The 16,552-nt window shown below is 49.6% G+C and overlaps 2 protein-coding genes across 5 annotated transcripts in view; both read left to right on the top strand.

Annotated features, from left to right (window-relative positions):
* The window catches only part of PKM (pyruvate kinase M1/2), a 34,642-nt gene extending 25,593 nt beyond the window's left edge, over positions 1-9,049 (top strand). For 2 of the 4 annotated variants that reach the window (XM_066388112.1, XM_066388114.1), the window contains exons 7-11: positions 1,034-1,184; positions 1,372-1,524; positions 5,507-5,673; positions 7,423-7,604; positions 8,348-9,049. In XM_066388112.1, the coding sequence (XP_066244209.1) occupies positions 1,034-1,184; positions 1,372-1,524; positions 5,507-5,673; positions 7,423-7,604; positions 8,348-8,454 (760 nt within the window). In that variant the 3' untranslated portion in view covers positions 8,455-9,049. Of the gene's footprint in view, positions 1-1,033; positions 1,185-1,371; positions 1,525-4,935; positions 5,103-5,506; positions 5,674-7,422; positions 7,605-8,347 lie in introns of all 4 variants that reach the window. The other 2 variants (XM_066388113.1, XM_066388115.1) reach the window with 1 other exon arrangement.
* Positions 9,050-10,884: 1,835 nt separating this feature from the next.
* Positions 10,885-16,552, top strand: part of GRAMD2A (GRAM domain containing 2A) — a 45,643-nt gene continuing 39,975 nt past the window's right edge. Inside the window, exon 1 of the mRNA XM_066388552.1 lies at positions 10,885-11,070. The gene's annotated coding sequence lies outside the window, so the exon portion shown is untranslated. The remainder of the gene's footprint in view (positions 11,071-16,552) is intronic.

Here is a 16,552-nt window from a genome sequence, read left to right as displayed (position 1 = left end):
AGTCTGTCTGATTGCCTCCCCGTTTCCAGCTTCAGAAAAATACAAAAAAATAAAATAAGAAATAAAAATAAAAATAATAATAACATTAAAAATATAAAACGTTCTCACGTATTACAATCCGTTCATTTCCTACCGTTCATGTTTATGGTTGCGAGTGACTGGAGCCGATCACAGCTGTCCTCCGGACAACACCAAATTTTTATTGGATAATGCGTAATGTACACGGGTCCTTGTATGGCTCTCGCGGAATTACATTTTAAAATATGTGGCATTCATGGCTCTCTCAGCCAAAAAGGTTCCCGACCCCTGATCTAGAGCCAAGTGATGGTGACACAGGTTGGTGACATCTGTTCTTCTTTGGCTTCCTACTAGAAACACGACTCAGTGCAGCTATAACCCTAGACTGTCTCATGTGATTAGGCATGTGCCTGTGGTGGGTGGAAGGGGCAGGGTAGCCTAACCTACTGGTGTGACCTTGGCTCTGTAGATGTCCTTTGTGTTGGGCAGTTTGGGGTCCTCCCTCTGCCATCCTGATGAGCCAGCTGACCTTGAGCCCCAGCCAGGCTGAGCCATATGTCCTCTTTCCTCTGCAAGTTAGAGGGGGCCACCTCAAGGTGTCCTTGGCTAGAAGAGGCTGTGGATCTTTGTGTTGCGAGCTATAAGTGGGCCACAGGTTTCCTTTCTGCCTTGGAAGTGTCGTCTGGAGTGCAGGTGGCACAGAGCCCTCAGGTGGGGCCTTCTAGCATGCAGACGGAGAAGGAAGGAGCCTGTGGGAGTTGAGGAAACTTCTGCCCCATACCCTGTCCCCAATGAAGTATCCACGCTAGTGCTGAGGAAACCAGCAGGCTAAAACCACTGGGCCACCGTGAGGGACTAAGGTAGCTGGAACACCCCAGCACCTGCATGCATCCATGGTGACATCATGAAAGGCTGCTCTGCAAAGATAGCTGAGTCAGGTTCCCAGGAAAAGTCCCTTTGCGTCACTATAGTGGTGGCCCCTGTCCCACACAACCTCTCTTTTTCCACCTTTCAGGTTCGATGAGATCCTGGAAGCCAGTGATGGGATCATGGTGGCGCGTGGTGATCTGGGCATCGAGATTCCTGCAGAGAAAGTCTTCCTCGCCCAGAAGATGATGATCGGGCGCTGCAACCGGGTTGGGAAACCTGTCATCTGTGCCACGCAGGCATGTGCCTCCCCTCCTGCACATGCTTGCACTGGTCTCTGCCATGGAACCTACCCAGTCACAACATATGCACACATACACCTCTTCATCCACACACCCACATTCTCTGCATACACACTGTCCAGGGAGTCAGCTTGCAGTCATTCTTGCCCAGGCCTTGTCTCAGTAATGCTCTGTCCCCTCCCAGATGTTGGAGAGCATGATCAAGAAGCCCCGTCCCACCCGGGCTGAGGGCAGTGATGTGGCCAACGCAGTTCTGGATGGAGCTGACTGCATCATGCTGTCCGGAGAGACGGCCAAAGGGGACTACCCCCTGGAGGCTGTGCGCATGCAGCACCTGGTGAGTTCCTAGGGCTACCCACCGCGCCGGCTGCAACTCTGGCTCCAACTCCAGCTCTGGCTCAGGCTGGGTGGGGGCAGCTGTGGTCCACAGCTGTACCTCTCAGCTTCTGCACCCACATCTTTATCACCCTTCACATCACAACACGAATGAGAAGGTGTGTGCCGGGGATGTGTCTTGTTTTTTCTGTTCTGCCTTCCCTGCCCAGAGCCCCCTCTGACTGCCTTCTGTTCTGGAGATGTCCTCCTATATCAGAATCAGCCCTGTCACCCTAGCTCCAGTACTGGGATACCTGTACCTCTTTCTCCGGACAGCCCAGAGGACCTGAACGCTTTGCCTCCTCTGGGAAAGACCAAAGGCTTCTGCTTCCAACCATCTTCATTTGGCTTCCATTTTAATTCCCCTCCTGTCCCACCGATGTCCTCCCTGCAGGGGTCTCTGGGCCTGCACTGGAGACTGTCATCCACACTGAGTTGGCTGTGAGCTGGCTTTGCATGGTGCCTGCAGCTGGACCTGCTGTTCTGAGCTGTTGTACTCACCTTAGCCTTAACAGTGGGGTTTAAGTGATAGGCGACAGGCCCACAAATAGAGATAGGTGGAAGGATAGCTGATCCTGGCTGGCCCTGCAATGAGAGCATCTGGAGGTGACACGCCCCACCCTCCCCCCATGTCCCACTGCCTGCCTGCTTCTCATGGCCTGACTTGCTAGGATCCACTGCCCCGTCTGCTCCTGCTCTAGAGCTTACTAAAGGATTAACTAGGGATCTGCTGTCAGGGTGACTCATGACTGAGAAAGTGAGTGTTACAAATTAACTTTCCAGTAATAGTCCTAGGTTAGTGTTACTTTGTGTAGCTCAGGGAACTTGTCTCTTAATCTTGAAATGGTTTGTCTTTAACCTTCCCATTCCCCTTCCATCTGCAAAGGACCCTTTATGCGACACTTCCTCTCCTACATTCCCCCACATTTCAAACAACCCCCCAAAAGAACCTCTGGATGAAATAGCTTCCTTCACTCCTTCATGTTCTATGTGTCCAGTTATTGGGCTTAACCAGCCTCCAGAGAAGGCATGTCATGTATACTGTATGTCTTTTCAGCAGTGAACTGAGACATCTTGACTAAGGTTGTCTCTGGGCTGTCTTAAGCATCCTTGGTGGATTTCAGCATGATGAACTTGGTAGAGACCAGTCCTGTTCCTGGGGTGATTATGTCCTCTGGCCCTGGCAGATATGCCACGTCAGACAGGCTTGCTGTTCTGAGGCTTAGGTACCCTGAGCTCATCCTAAGAATGCCCCAGTGCTGGGAAAGTGCTCTCTCCCAGGAGACAGTGGGCCTTGAACCAGTCATGTCTAGAGTGTCTGCTAGTATATGTATGGCTCTCTCCACACGTCTCCTCTCTCTAATTGCCTTGCTTAGGCATGTGGCCTCAGAGTGACTTGATACACTGAGCCATGAAACCATGTAGGGACTTCAGTGCATCTCTGGGCAAGTCATGTAGTTTCTCAGTGATCTATAAAATTAATTAGATGGGATATGTTTAATTCTAGACTTCACCTTAAATATGCACGGCAGTTATTAAGTGGTAAGTCCCTGTGGATTGGTGTAATTTTCATAGCCTCTGTGAGATACATGCCGCCCCCATTTACCGACGATGGGTACGCGATGTTGAAACCTGAGTCTGAGCCTGACCAGGCGGTTGCACAGTGGTTAGAGCGTTGGACTGGGATGCAGAAGGACCCAGGTTCGAGACCCCGAGGTCACCAGCTTGAGCGCGGGCTCATCTGGTTTGAGCAAAGCTCACCAGCTTGGACCCAAGGTTGCTGGCTTGAGCAAGGGGTCACTCAGTCTGCTGTAGCCCCACAGTCAAGGCACATATGAGAAAGCAATCAATGAACAACTAAGGTGTTGCAACGAAAATCTAATGATTGATGCTTCTCAGATCTCTCCGTTCCTGTCTGTCTGTCCCTATCTGTCCCTCTCTCTGACTCTCCTCTGTCTCTGTAATAAAAAAAAAAGAATAAAAAAGAAAAAAACCTGAGTCTGAGCCCAGATCTGGCTTCAAAGCTAGCATTTTGTCCTGCTACATAGCGCTTCATCTTGCAGGAGATGAGGCCGTATCTCCGCAGGGGGCTTGTCCTGGGGTCAGAGACTTAAGAACCCGGCTCTGGACTCTCACTTCCACATCTGTCTTTCCCAGACCCCAATTTTTCCTATAATAGACGGACACCTTAGAGAGAACTGCAGGGTTTAGATCACATGGTCTTGCTCAAAAGATAAGTTACGGGGTCCAGGCCAGGGGATGTCGGCCTCTCCTTTCCATGTCCTTAGTCAACACTGATGACAGCCTGTCTTAACTGTTCACTGCTTTCTCCTGTGTCTAACTGATGCACTTAATGACCTGTAACTAGGGGCCAGGCAGTGCCAGGTATGGTTTAGTCCCTGTTCCTGTTCCTTTCCCCTTCCCCTGTCCTTGGGCTGCATGCATTCCATTTCTGCAAAGAGAAAACCTTTAACCTAGTGAATCCCGCCACATATCTGCTTATCCTGTCAAATCCTGAGATAATATTGCTGATTCTGTCCTCGCCCATTATTCTCTAAGATGCTGGTGATTGCTTTATAAGCCCTTAAAGCTTAAATTTTTCTTCTAATAATTCTTGGTATTACTATTTGAGCAGATGGTCTATAAATAACTCAGTGGCTTTCTCGTGACTTTTAATCATTAGATTTTAATCAGGTTTCGTATTTAACTTGCCTGCATGCTTGCACAGGCCTCTGTCTCCACATGGCTGTTCAGTGGACCCTGCCAATGTCACTAGTTTCCCGCCCTCCTGCTTAGAGCACACTTCAGCCTCAGGCCTTGGCTTGGACTGACCTCAGTGCTGTTCCATGTGAGTCAGTGGTGGGCCACCCTGTGCCTGATGCCAAGCCAAGCACCCCATGTGGCAGTCTGGCAGGTGGAGGCTGGGCAGGACACCCTGGGGAGCCAGACAGCCAAGTGAGGAGGGAGGGCCTGTTCCTTCCTATAAGCTGTGTCATGAGGTAGCGTGGTCAAGTCCTGCCAGGGAGTAGCACGAGCCCGCCTGGGCATGTTTCCATGCTAAGGTGCTACAGCCTGCCGCTGTATCATCTCTCTCCACCCTCAAAAATTCCTTCCAAAACGGAAGAACCAGTTTCCTCTGATGGAGGAGAGGCAGCCACCGCTAAAGCTGGAAATCTGCACATATCCCTAAGCAGGCTTGAACCACCTGCCTGTTTGCATCCGCCTGAAGCATAGATTTAGCCAATTAACCTGCTATCTTCTTCTATGATTAATTCTCCATTCTGTCTTTCCATAATTATCGTTTTTTCCTCTCCTTCTTCCCTCCTCCTTGCCTCCCCTCCTCCTTGCCTCCCCTCCTTCCTAAACCTTACAGATAGCTCGTGAGGCTGAGGCAGCCATGTTCCACCGTCAGCTGTTTGAAGAACTTGTGCGAGGCTCCAGGCACTCCACAGACCTCATGGAAGCCATGGCCATGGGCAGCGTGGAGGCCTCCTATAAGTGTTTAGCAGCAGCTTTGATAGTTCTGACGGAGTCTGGCAGGTAGGGCCCTAAAGGCAGGTAATGCTATAGGGTCACCGGCTTCCTGCTCCAGCTGCTCTAGAAGATGGCAGGGCCTGGTCTGCACCTGGGGCCTGGGCTCAGAGCCCATTCTCTCACCTGCAGGAAGCCAGCCAGGGAGCTCAGGGCATGCAGATCTGAAGGATAGGCACAGGCTTGGTAGGCACAGGCGCTGTCACAGGCACCTGGTGAAGGACTGGTCCCTGCAAGTCTTGATCTTGCTTCGCTCAGAATCTACGGTGATTGGGCTCCTCTGGGCCTTTGCACCCAGGGATGTGTTCCTTACCAGCTGTCTGTGCCACTCTTCCCTCCCTCTCCCGTTGTGACACAGCTCTGACAAAGCTCTGTCCCCCTCTTGTCCCTCTGGACGGATGTTGCTCCCCTAGATTGCCCGTGAGGCAGAGGCCGCCATCTACCACTTGCAATTATTTGAGGAACTCCGCCGCCTGGCGCCCATTACCAGCGACCCCACAGAAGCTGCCGCCGTGGGTGCCGTGGAGGCCTCTTTCAAGTGCTGCAGTGGGGCCATAATCATCCTCACCAAGTCTGGCAGGTAGGAGGTGGCAGCAGCTCCCTGGGAATGCCCTGCTCAGTGACACCTTTCCTTGTGGGTCCTGGGAGCAGTGCATTGAACGATGCTCAGATGGCACTGTGACAAGGTAAGACCCTGCTGCCTGCCACCTGGACCCTGCAGGGAAGGAGCTCCCCCAGAGCCCAGGCCAGGATCTAGAATGACCAGAGCCCATTCCTTGCACTCAAAGGACTCTAGGCAGCACTTGTAAGGCATAGGGGACTGTTTGGGTCCAAAGTAGGTTTATACCATCAAGATGAAGTGGCAACTTCACTACATAACTACAGATAAACTGACTATAGTTAGTAACTTGGTATTTGAAAGCCACCAGTTTTGCCTATTTCAGTTACTGGGTGCTCTTGAAAAGTTCCTTTTGGAAAATCAGTGCCATTCACTGACATGCTCTTTGGTTGGTGCATGAATCCCACTCTGTCTCTGAACTCCAAAGACAAGTGATCTCTGGCCCAGGGAAAGGTCACCATGTTGTCATGTAGCCGAGCTGAGCCTGTATTCAGGCATGGACTTGGGATCCCTTCCTAGTCCTGGACATTGAGTTATCATCCTTCGTCCCCCAATCTGGGGTGTGCTCTGCGTACCTCCCAGGGTGGCTCAGGTTTCCCGGGAGAAGAGCGAGCAGACGGCAGTCCCTGTGCACTGAGGTGCAGTGGGGCTGCCTGGTGACACTAGATCTGTACAGATTCTCTCCGCACCATTGGGGCTGACCTTTATGAAAAGGTCCAGCCTTTGCTATTTGGCTATTTTTAGCTCCAGTCTTCTGGGGTTTCACTCTTAGCCTATCCTGACTTCAGCAGTTCCTTTCCTTTGGAAGTCTTGTGTGGAGGCCAGGACTTAAACAGGGCATTCTCTGCTGTCACATGGCTTAGGTTTCCTTGGCACCTGTTGTGTGTCCTCACAGCTTGCCTTCTGGGGCCCAGTCCTGCCTGCATACTCTTCCCCAACTCCCGAGACATCTGTAGCTGCAAGTGTACAGGGAAGTGCCTGGTGCTGGGGCTTCTGAGAGGCCCCCCATCTGCACCACCACTTCCAGCTCCTAGTCTTGCCCTTTGGGGAGCACCCAGGTTTCTCAGCCTAACTTAGATAGTTGGATTTGACTCAATTTCCAGAGCTCAGTTGCTGGATCTGTTACAGGAACCTGAGGGCCCCATCAGGTGGGGAGAGGGCCCAGCACTAAGAAGGCAGCTGGTGGTGTAGATTCCCCAGGGGTTGGTTACTAGGCTCTGTTCCTGTTCTCTGTAGATGTCAAGAGTTGGGTGCTGTTCACATGCTGCTTGTCTCGTAGGAGTTACTGGCATCAAGAGAAGTGGGTGCTGGTGAGGTTAGACCAGAGTTGCCGCCTCCTGCCAGAATGAAAAAGTTGGAAGGGGGCATTCCACCAGCAATGGGCCATGTGGGGAAAATGACCATGCTGGGTCAGTAGGGCCATGGCGCCCTGGCCTGTGTGGAGGGGTGGAGAGCAAATGGGTCATAGCTATAAAGAAGGAAGAGTTACGTGCTATGAAAAATACAGGAAAGGGGGCTACCCCAGCCATGGCTGGCAGTTCCTGAGTCCCACAGGGTGGCCCAGGGAGCAGACATTGAAATGGTCAGAGCCTCACACTGGCATCATGAGTTGGAGTAGAGGGTGAGCTATTGAAGCCCCTGAGGGGCTTCAGTGGAGGCTCTGGGACACCATTTTATGGTCTTTTCTGCCTGTTCTTCATCCTGTCTCAGGTCTGCTCACCAGGTAGCCAGGTACCGCCCCCGTGCCCCCATCATTGCTGTGACCCGTAATCACCAGACAGCTCGCCAGGCCCACCTGTACCGTGGCATCTTCCCTGTGGTGTGTAAGGACCCAGTGCAGGAGGCCTGGGCCGAGGACGTGGACCTCCGGGTGAACTTGGCCATGAATGTTGGTGCGTGGCTGGGAACATGGGCTCTAGCCCGGGGTGGGGATGCTTGCACACTGGGCTCTCTGGGAAGCTGTGAAGAGGGAACATGCAGACCTTTGGGTGCAAGAGACCTGGCTGCTCTCACTGGGAATGGTATCTCTACTGGATCTTTGCCAAAAGGCTGAGAAGCAATGGGAGTGTTCTCTGACTCCTGCATCCCCTTCCCTGAAGTTCTGGGCTGAGCCCAGGAGAGAAGAAGGGCCTTTGAGTTGTGGGGCTGAGAAGCCCAGTTTGTCTTCTCCCTCTTCCCAGTCTAGGACCCAAAGCCAAAGGATCCTGGGTAATCAGGATTGTTTATTCTTTAGCATCTGCTCATTACTGAGCTTTTTTTTATAAAATTGGCCAGAGCTCTTGCAGATTTTGGGGGCAAACAGATCATGTACTGAGGTGGCCTTTGTCCCTGTGTAAGTAGAAGATACCATGGAATGAGAGGAAGCAGCTAGCTGTGACCTTGGGCACGGCTCTCCACTTCTAGAGTATAAAAGGAATACTGTCCAAAGGTCCTGGCCAACTCTGCCATCTGAGTGATAAAGGAAATCTCAGGACTGCCCACATCCCCTTTGCCTGGGCTGTGAGGCTGAGGCCACCTTGTGGTGTAAAGGAGTAATAGCCAGCCAGCCCTGCTTGCTGTCTGCTGCCAGGCAATGTCCTGGGTCATACCTGCCAGACTTGGTGTTTACTCACCCACTTCCCTTCTCTTCCTCCAGGCAAAGCCCGAGGCTTCTTCAAGAAGGGAGATGTGGTCATTGTGCTGACCGGGTGGCGTCCTGGCTCTGGCTTCACCAACACCATGCGTGTGGTGCCTGTGCCGTGAAGGGCCCCAGAGCCCCTCCTCCAGCCCCTGTCCAATCCCTTTCCCCACCCATCCATTAGGCCAGCAATGCTTATAGTGCTCACTAGGGGCTGTAGTGTGGCACTGGTGGGCTGGGACACCAGGATGGAAGTTGAATGTCTCTGAAACATGGTTATTTTTAAGACCCCGCTCAGGTGGGGCAGCCCAGAGCCAGGCTGCCCATCCCATGGCCCTACCCAAGCAAGGGAGGCAGAGGTGCAGGACCAGTACTTAACATAGAGGCAAGAGCTCTTGCTTTTCCTGTGCACTCCATCCAATTCCTGTAGAGATGGATACTCAGAACTCCCAAGCCTGGCCTAGGGTCAGGAGACAGCCAGCTAGAGAGGATAGTGGTTCTAGTTTCAGCAAACTAGATCTGCCCGTCACTTGCTTCTCCAAACCCTTCAGCCTTCTCCACTCCCACCTTGTGCACAGTGCAATTCTGTCCCTGTACTCCACTCAGCTGTTGCTGCAGACAAACACTCCACCCTCCACCTTCAGTTCCCCACTACTGTAGCCGCCTCCAGACCTGTTGCTATAGAGCCTACCTGTATGTCAATAAACAGCAGCTGATGCACCTGTTGCCTCTTTTTTTTTTTTATTGGGGTCATTGGGGGTGGTGATTGCTGCCCTCTGAGTAGCGTGAAAATAGCATGAGCCTCAAGGCTCCTGGTGGGGGCTCCAAAAAAGCTCAGACCACCTATCCTGTCCATCTCCACAGTGCAGAGCTGCTGGGAAGTAGTAACTCACTGTCTTGGTGTAGGTTACCCCTTGAGCATTCTGGGGAGTGGGTACTGTGGCGGCTGCTTAAAAGCTCCTGCAGTTTAACATCTTCCTTGAATTAACTGAGAGGGCAGTGCCCTGCCGTCCCCTTAGACCAGAGGTCGGGAGCCTATGGCTCGTGAGCCAGATGTGGCTCTGATGGCTGCATCTGGCTCGCAGACAAATCTTTTTTTGCTTCACTACTTCAGTTTTTTATTGATTGTTTTTTCTTTTTTTTTTTTTAAATAATTTTATTGTTTTTAATGGGATGACATCAATAAATCAGGATACATATATTCAAAGATAACAAGTCCAGGTTATCTTGTCGTTCAATTATATTGCATACCCATCACCCAAAGTCAGATTGTCCTCTGTCACCTTCTATCTTGTTTTCTTTGTGCCCCTCCCCCTCCCCCTTTCCCTCTCCCATTCCCCCCTCCTCCCCATAACCACCACACTCTTATCAATGTCTCTTAGTTTCACTTTTATGTCCCACCTACGTATGGAATAATGCAGTTCCTGGTTTTTTCTGATTTACTTATTTCTCTTCGTATCATGTTATCAAGATCCCACCATTTTGCTGTAAATGTTCCGATGTCATCATTTCTTATGGCTGAGTAGTATTCCATAGTGTATATGTGCCACATCTTCTTTATCCAGGCAGACAAATCTTTAATAAAAAAATAACGTTAAAAATATAAAACATTCTCATGTATTACAATCCATTCATTTCCTGCCGCTCATGTTTATGGTTGCGGGTAGCTGGAGCCAATCACAGCTGTCCTCCGGGACACTAAATTTTTATTGGATAATGCATAACGTACCCGGGTCATTGTATGGCTCTCACGGAATTATTTTACAATGTGGCGTTCATGGTTCCCTCAGCCAAAACGGTTCCCAACCCCCCCCTGCCTTAGACCATTGTGCAGCAGAGACCCCTGATAGAGGCTGCAGGATGAGCCCTGGCCCCTAAGACCAGCTTCTGCTCCTGATTCCCAGAACAATTTCAAACCCGGGCTCCGTTTGTGCCCCTTGTGTTTATCAACACCCTCCCTCCAAGATAGTAATAGGTCAAGGAGGTGGGAGAGGTTTGGGAACAGAACTGAATCCAGTTTGTGTCATCAAGCCCTCTGACCACTTCCAAGGACTAAAACCTATATGGTGGGGATACGAAGGAAGGGATCTGCAGGCCAAAACGGTTGGGGGGAGCCAAGTTTGATCCCATTCTCAACGTCCTGTTTACTGTCACCCCAACAACACCGGCAATCAACCCTTCTGCCTGTGCGTCCCCGCTCTGGATGTTCTGGCCATCCATCTTACACTCTTCCCAGACTTCTCCAGAAGTTTTCTGCCTGGGAGACTGAAATTTCCAACTTTGCGAAAAGTGCATGACAGCATAGTAGCTCCCAGTTTGTACGACTGTCGGGTTCCTCGTTGCCTCTGGTGTTCCCCATTCAGGCCCTCCCTAAGTTGGTGCGGAGAGACATTGAAAGCTACCTTGGAGTTCAGTGTTGGGAAGAGTTCGGAAGGCTGGGATCAGTTGTTGCGGAGAGCACCGAGCTGCGAGACTGCGAAGGCTCAAGAGGAAGAACGAGGAGGCGACCCAAGGCCCTCGCTGTGATAGGGCCGAAGGTGCAGACCTGGGAAGGGGCGGTGGGATCTGTGCGGAGCTTGGGCCCCACCTTGAATCTGGAGAGGAAGGAGCGGCCAATCGAAGACGGGCCCTCCGGCAGGCGGGGGCGGGGCGGCATGCAGTTGGGCCGTGGGATCTCCGCGTTTGCTAGAGGCGCCGCGAAGACCGCTCTGAGCCGGGGACGAGGCAGCTGAGGCGGGCAGGTAAGGGGGTGCAACCCGCGTGTCGGGCTCGGGACCCCGGAGGCTGCGCGAAGGGCGAGGCGAGGCTCTCAGCGCCTGGGTGCCCTTAGCCCGGAGGGCCGGCACTTTCCGCCGCTGGAATGTAGGCTTGGCTCCAGGGCAGCGCTGCGCCGCGCCGGCTTCGGCGCCTCGCGGGCTGCGGCGTTAGCGCTGGGCGTGTCGTCCGGGCTGTCTGCCCTCTGCGCAGGAGGTCGGGACATGGGGATGAGGGATGTCCTGGTGGCGTCGGGACGGGCGTGGGCACCCTCCTTGGGACGCCTACCTCTGCCATCATCGCAGTTCACGCATGCAGGCATGCTTGCAATTCATTCATTCCTTTCTTCCTTCCCAAGCCATATCGACTCCCAGTCCTCACTGATCCCCACCCAAAGGCTGGCCCCCGGATGTGGGTGTCAGCCTCCCTGCCTTCCCAGCGGGGTCTAAAATTGTAGCGGCCCGCGGCTGCCCAGGAGGCAGCGTGAAGCTGTCCTGGCACGACCGAGCCGCACCCGAGCGTCGGGCCCGTCCCTGTCGGGCGGGCTGGGGCCAGTCTCTCAGCCTCGATATCTGATCCAAAGTCACCCTGAGAGGAAGGACAGTTCTTGCAGCTGGACAAGGAGGTGGTGTTTCAGGTGACCTAAAGAATTGTGGCCTCTGCCCCTTGAGGTGTTTGTTGGGGCCTTGGAGGGTGGGATTAGTTCGTGGAAGGCAGAGCCAGTGGATGAGGCTGTAAATTCCTGCCCTTGCCCATGTCCCAGGTGCCACAGTCTGAGCTCTGGAAGGCAGCCTGGCACCCCTAGTCAGCTGGCACTGGGGCAGGTGGCATGGATGTGTGAGCCTTGTGCCCACTCCACCCAGGTATTTGAAGCTGGTGGAATGCTTTAGAGCTCCATCTGTCCTGTCAGCAAAGAAGCTGGTGGGGCCCTACCCACCTGCTCTACCATTTGCTTGCCCCCCTGCAAGATTGTTTAAAGGTGCCATCCTTGCGGAGATGGGGCTCTTAGAGAAAGACAGTACCCTGAGCATCTGTGATGTCTTCGCCCCATGTACACCCCCAGCTGTACATCTCTTTTCCAAGCAAAGACTTCTGGAGTTTCAGGGAGAGGTAGGCAGAGGGTGCCCCTCCCATTCTGCGATGAGGGGCAGTCTCCACAGTCTGCTGGTCACACTGGCTGGAGTTCAGTCCAGTCCATGCTGGCAGACACGCTCAGGTGTGAGGTCACAGTTTGACAGGGCCAGTAAAGCAGGGAGCATCTCTGGGGCAAACGGGCAGCCTAGTAGGTGAAGCTGACGGGCTGGCACTAAGATAACAAGAGAGTTTCTGCTGGGGGCAAATTAAAGTTCTCCTTACTGACTTGCCTTTGGGAGAATGTTCTGAATAGCCTAGAAAAGGCAGCCCAGGCCCTGTCCATGCCTTGATGTTACTGGTTGCTTTCAAATTTCAAAAAGTTAGCTTTAGGCCATTTTAGTGCAGACCAGAAAGACATGTGTGCCAGTTCATCCATTTTGGTTCATCTTCTGAGGTTGAAGTTGGCCATACTCATGGTGGCTTTTTGCTACCCAGCCTCCCTGGAGTTCTTCCACGGACCTGCTTGGGTGGCTCCACCCAGCCCTGGTTAAGTGGTAGCTTTGGCCCTTAAATGCCACATACCCTATTTATCAGACCAGCATGAAGAGCCTTGTTCAGGGAATCAGAAATGAGCCCTCAGCCTAATGCCATTGCTGTTGCTGTGACTTGAAGACAAGTCAGGTTTTCTTTGGGTCTGCTTTGTCCTATGTGCAACTCCCACTGGCTTGGAAGTCCAGGTCCTTTCAGAGTTCCAGAGTTGTAAGGAACAGAGGGGACACCCCCTCCCTACCAGGTAAGGTGACTGGACTGTGAACCCCCTAAAGTCCATCCCCATGCATGCATTCAGTGATTCAGCTACCTAGCATGTTTCCCCTCAATTTCTGAAGGTGGTTTTTTTCCTATACATATAATTTCTTCTTTGCTGTGACTACCTATGGAAAGCCCATAAATTTGAGAACAGTTCAGCATTTCACTTTGGTGTCCAGTGTCTGAGGCTGGGAACCAGAAAATCATTTTTTTGTTTTTCTCCTTTTCTGAGAAGTGAAAAATCATTCTTTGGCAGGAAGTCCTTCTTGGCCACTATGCTTCTATTCACCTGGGCTGCTGGGCATTGACCTGTCACCACCTAGTATCACTACCCTTTGAAGCTTTGATGAATTCCCCAGCTGTTTACTAGTGTAGGAAAGGAAGGAGGAGGGGGAGGGCAGAAGTCCCTGGGCATGGAGCTTCTGTGTAATTCAGAAGGAATTGTCTCTCCAAGAAGGACCTACCTGCTACATAGTATAGATGCCAAAGGAAGGGGTTGCTTCCCAGAACAGAAGCCTCTGCAGGGCAAACCCTTCTCCTTTCTCCCCACTACAACTGTTCTTTCTTTCTTTCTTTCTTTCTTTCTTTCTTCCTTCCTTCCTTCCTTCCTTCCTTCCTTCCTTCCTTCCTTCCTTCCTTCCTTCCTTCCTTCCTTCCTTCCTTTCTTCCTTCCTTCCTTCCTTCCTTCCTTCCTTCCTTCCTTCCTTCCTTCCTTCCTTCCTCTCTCTTTCTCTCTCTCTCTTTCTTTCTTCTTTCTTTCTTTCTTTCTTTCTTTCTTTCTTTCTTTCTTTCTTTCAGTGAAAGAGTCAGAGAGAGACAAACAGGAAGGGAGAAAGATGAGAAGCTCTCATCTCGTAGTTGCATCACTTTTAGATCAGTGATTATTTCTCATATGTGCCTTGACTGGGAGGCTCCAGCCAAGCTAGTGATCCCTTGCTCAAGCCAGCAACCTTGGGCTCAAGTCAGCGACCATGGGATCACCAGCGCACTCAAGCTGGTGAGCCTTTGTTCAAGCTGGATGAGCCCATGTTCAAGCCAGCAACCCTTGATTTCCTAACCTGGGTCCTCAGCATCCCAGGTTGACGCTCTATCCATTGCACCACCTGGTCAGGCAACTGCGCATTTTTATTAGTCTAGAAATGTGTAGTCATAATTTAGGACTGGAGTGTTTTAATAACTTACTGTGGTTGATCCAAGTTCTTGTCCTAAATTAGTGTTTCCTCAGAACTGAAAAACAACATGGTTAATTTTTTTAAAATGGACAGTAATCAGATTACTTGAATCTTTCCCATAATCGCCAGCACCACACAAAATGCTATTTTAAAATAAGTTTTGAATTTTGAAGGACTACTCAAAATTTTATTTTATTTATTGATTTTACAAGGCAGGGGGGTAAGAGTGAGAAGTATCAATTCATAGTTACTTCACTTTAGTTGTTCATTGTTTGCTTGTTGCATGTGCCTTGACTGGGCAAGCCCAAGGTTTCAAACCAGCAACCTCAGTATCCTAGGTCAAAGCTCTAGCCATTGTACCACCACAGGCTAGGCTCAAAATTTTATTTTAAAACAACCCAGCCAAAATACCTCAGAATTGATATTCATACTGGGCTTCCTTCATTACTAAACAAGTTAAAAAAATGTTTATGTCTTTAAAAATATAACTACAAAGCCCTGGCCAGATAGTTCAGTTGATTAGAGCATCGTCTCAAAGCATAGAGGTTGCTGGTTCGATCCCCAGTCAGGGCACATACAGGAACAGAATGATGTTCCTGTCTCTCTCTTTCCCTTCCTCTCTCTCTAAAATCAATCAATAAAAATTTTTAAAAATAAATAAAATAAAACTATAATATTTTTACACCTAAAACAACAATAACAATAACTCCTTAAAATCATCACATATTAATATCATTTAAAGTTCCCCCATCAGCTCGTAATGTTTTTGTACCATTGTTTCTTTTAATAAGGATATATATGAGGTTTTGCAGTTGGTTAATGCATTGAATCTGTATATCTATATCTCTGTAATCTCTTATAAACTGTAGGTTCTCTTTCCATTTCTTCTTTTTTTGTTATTGTAATTTATTTGTTGAAGAAACAGGATTTACTTATCCTATAGTATTCCCCAGTTTCTTAGTGTTGTTTAAAATATTCCTCTGACCCTGTTTTCCTATAAATAGAGTTGTATCTAGAAGTGGCTCAGATTCAAGAGATATTGAGCACTTGGGGAAGCACATTTGGAAGAACTTGAGGAAGCACATCTGGTTATTTCTCTTTGGACGATGTCAGCAGACATTGATGATTATTTTATTTAGACCCATTATTTCATTAGGGATTTTAAAATGCTATTGCTCTAATTCTATCACTCTTTCATCATTTATTAGCTTGATTCTTCCCATTAAAAAAAAACTGTCTCAAAAAAAAAACAAGAAAAAAAAACTGTCTCTTCAGCTATTTGGTTACTCTGAGGTATAGCTAATACTAGAAAGGCAGCATTAAAAACTTAACTCTTTTTACTTACAATTTTTCAAAATAATGAAATGGGTCCCTAGTATCTACCAAAGATGACCAATGAGTAATTTTTTTAATTGATTTTAGAGAGAGAGGAAGGAGAGAGAGAAAACATAAGTTGTTCTTACACTATTTATGCATTAGCTGATTCTTGTGTGTGCCCTGGTCAGGGATCAAACTCACAACCTTGGCTTAGTGGGAGGATGCTCTAATCCACTGAACTACTCAGCCAGGGCCCAATAAGTCATTTTTGTATTGTAATCTCATGGATTTAAACAATTTTGAAGTGTTTCAGTTCATTGTAGACATCATCCTTTTTTTTTTTTTAATTTTTTTTTTTATTAACTTTAGAGAGAGAGGAAGGGAGAGAGTGAGAGAAAGACAGGAACATTGATCCATCCTGTATGTGCCCTGACTGGGGATCGAACTGGCAACCTCTGTGCTTCCGGATGATGCTCTAACCAACCGAGCTATCCGGCCAGGGCGACATCATTCTTATTGATGCTCAAATTGTCCCATTTTTGTCCCATCTTCAGAGGTTTATGAAGTCCTTATGCCATGACTGAGGTCTTTGATGGCTTCTCTGCCATCTGGTATGATTAGATATTTTATACAGTGGTACCTTGACACACGAGCACTTTAAATCACAAGCAAGTTGAGAGACGAGCAGTGAGATTTTTTGCTTTAAGTCACAAGCAGACATTTGAATCACAGCTTCCGCCACCCGCCACTAGATGGCTTGCCAAACATTCTGAAAGGGAGGAAGAAACAAACTTCCATGGAAAGGTTTTTGTTGAAACGGCCTCTGAGTGAAAGCGAGGAAAGTGTGGCGAAAAAGTCAAAAGTAAGTGAAGAAAATGATGATGATTAAGCAAAGTAAAAAAATAGCAATTAAGTTGAGCGATAAAGTTACATATCATATGTAGTGTGTAAGTTAAATTTTGCAATTAAATGTAGCGTTAAGTGTGTAGAGAGTAAGTTATGTTAAGCAATAGTGCACGAAATGAATACCTTCTCCACCAGTCTCCTCCCTCTCTGCCAGCATTTTTGCCTGACCTTGAAAGTAAATACACTTCACATT

Source organism: Saccopteryx leptura, chromosome 6 (genome assembly GCF_036850995.1).
Source record: "Saccopteryx leptura isolate mSacLep1 chromosome 6, mSacLep1_pri_phased_curated, whole genome shotgun sequence".
In the NCBI taxonomy this organism is placed as follows: domain Eukaryota; kingdom Metazoa; phylum Chordata; class Mammalia; order Chiroptera; family Emballonuridae; genus Saccopteryx; species Saccopteryx leptura.
Note: the sequence above shows the minus strand (reverse complement) of the source record. Positions and strands in the feature narration are given on the sequence as shown.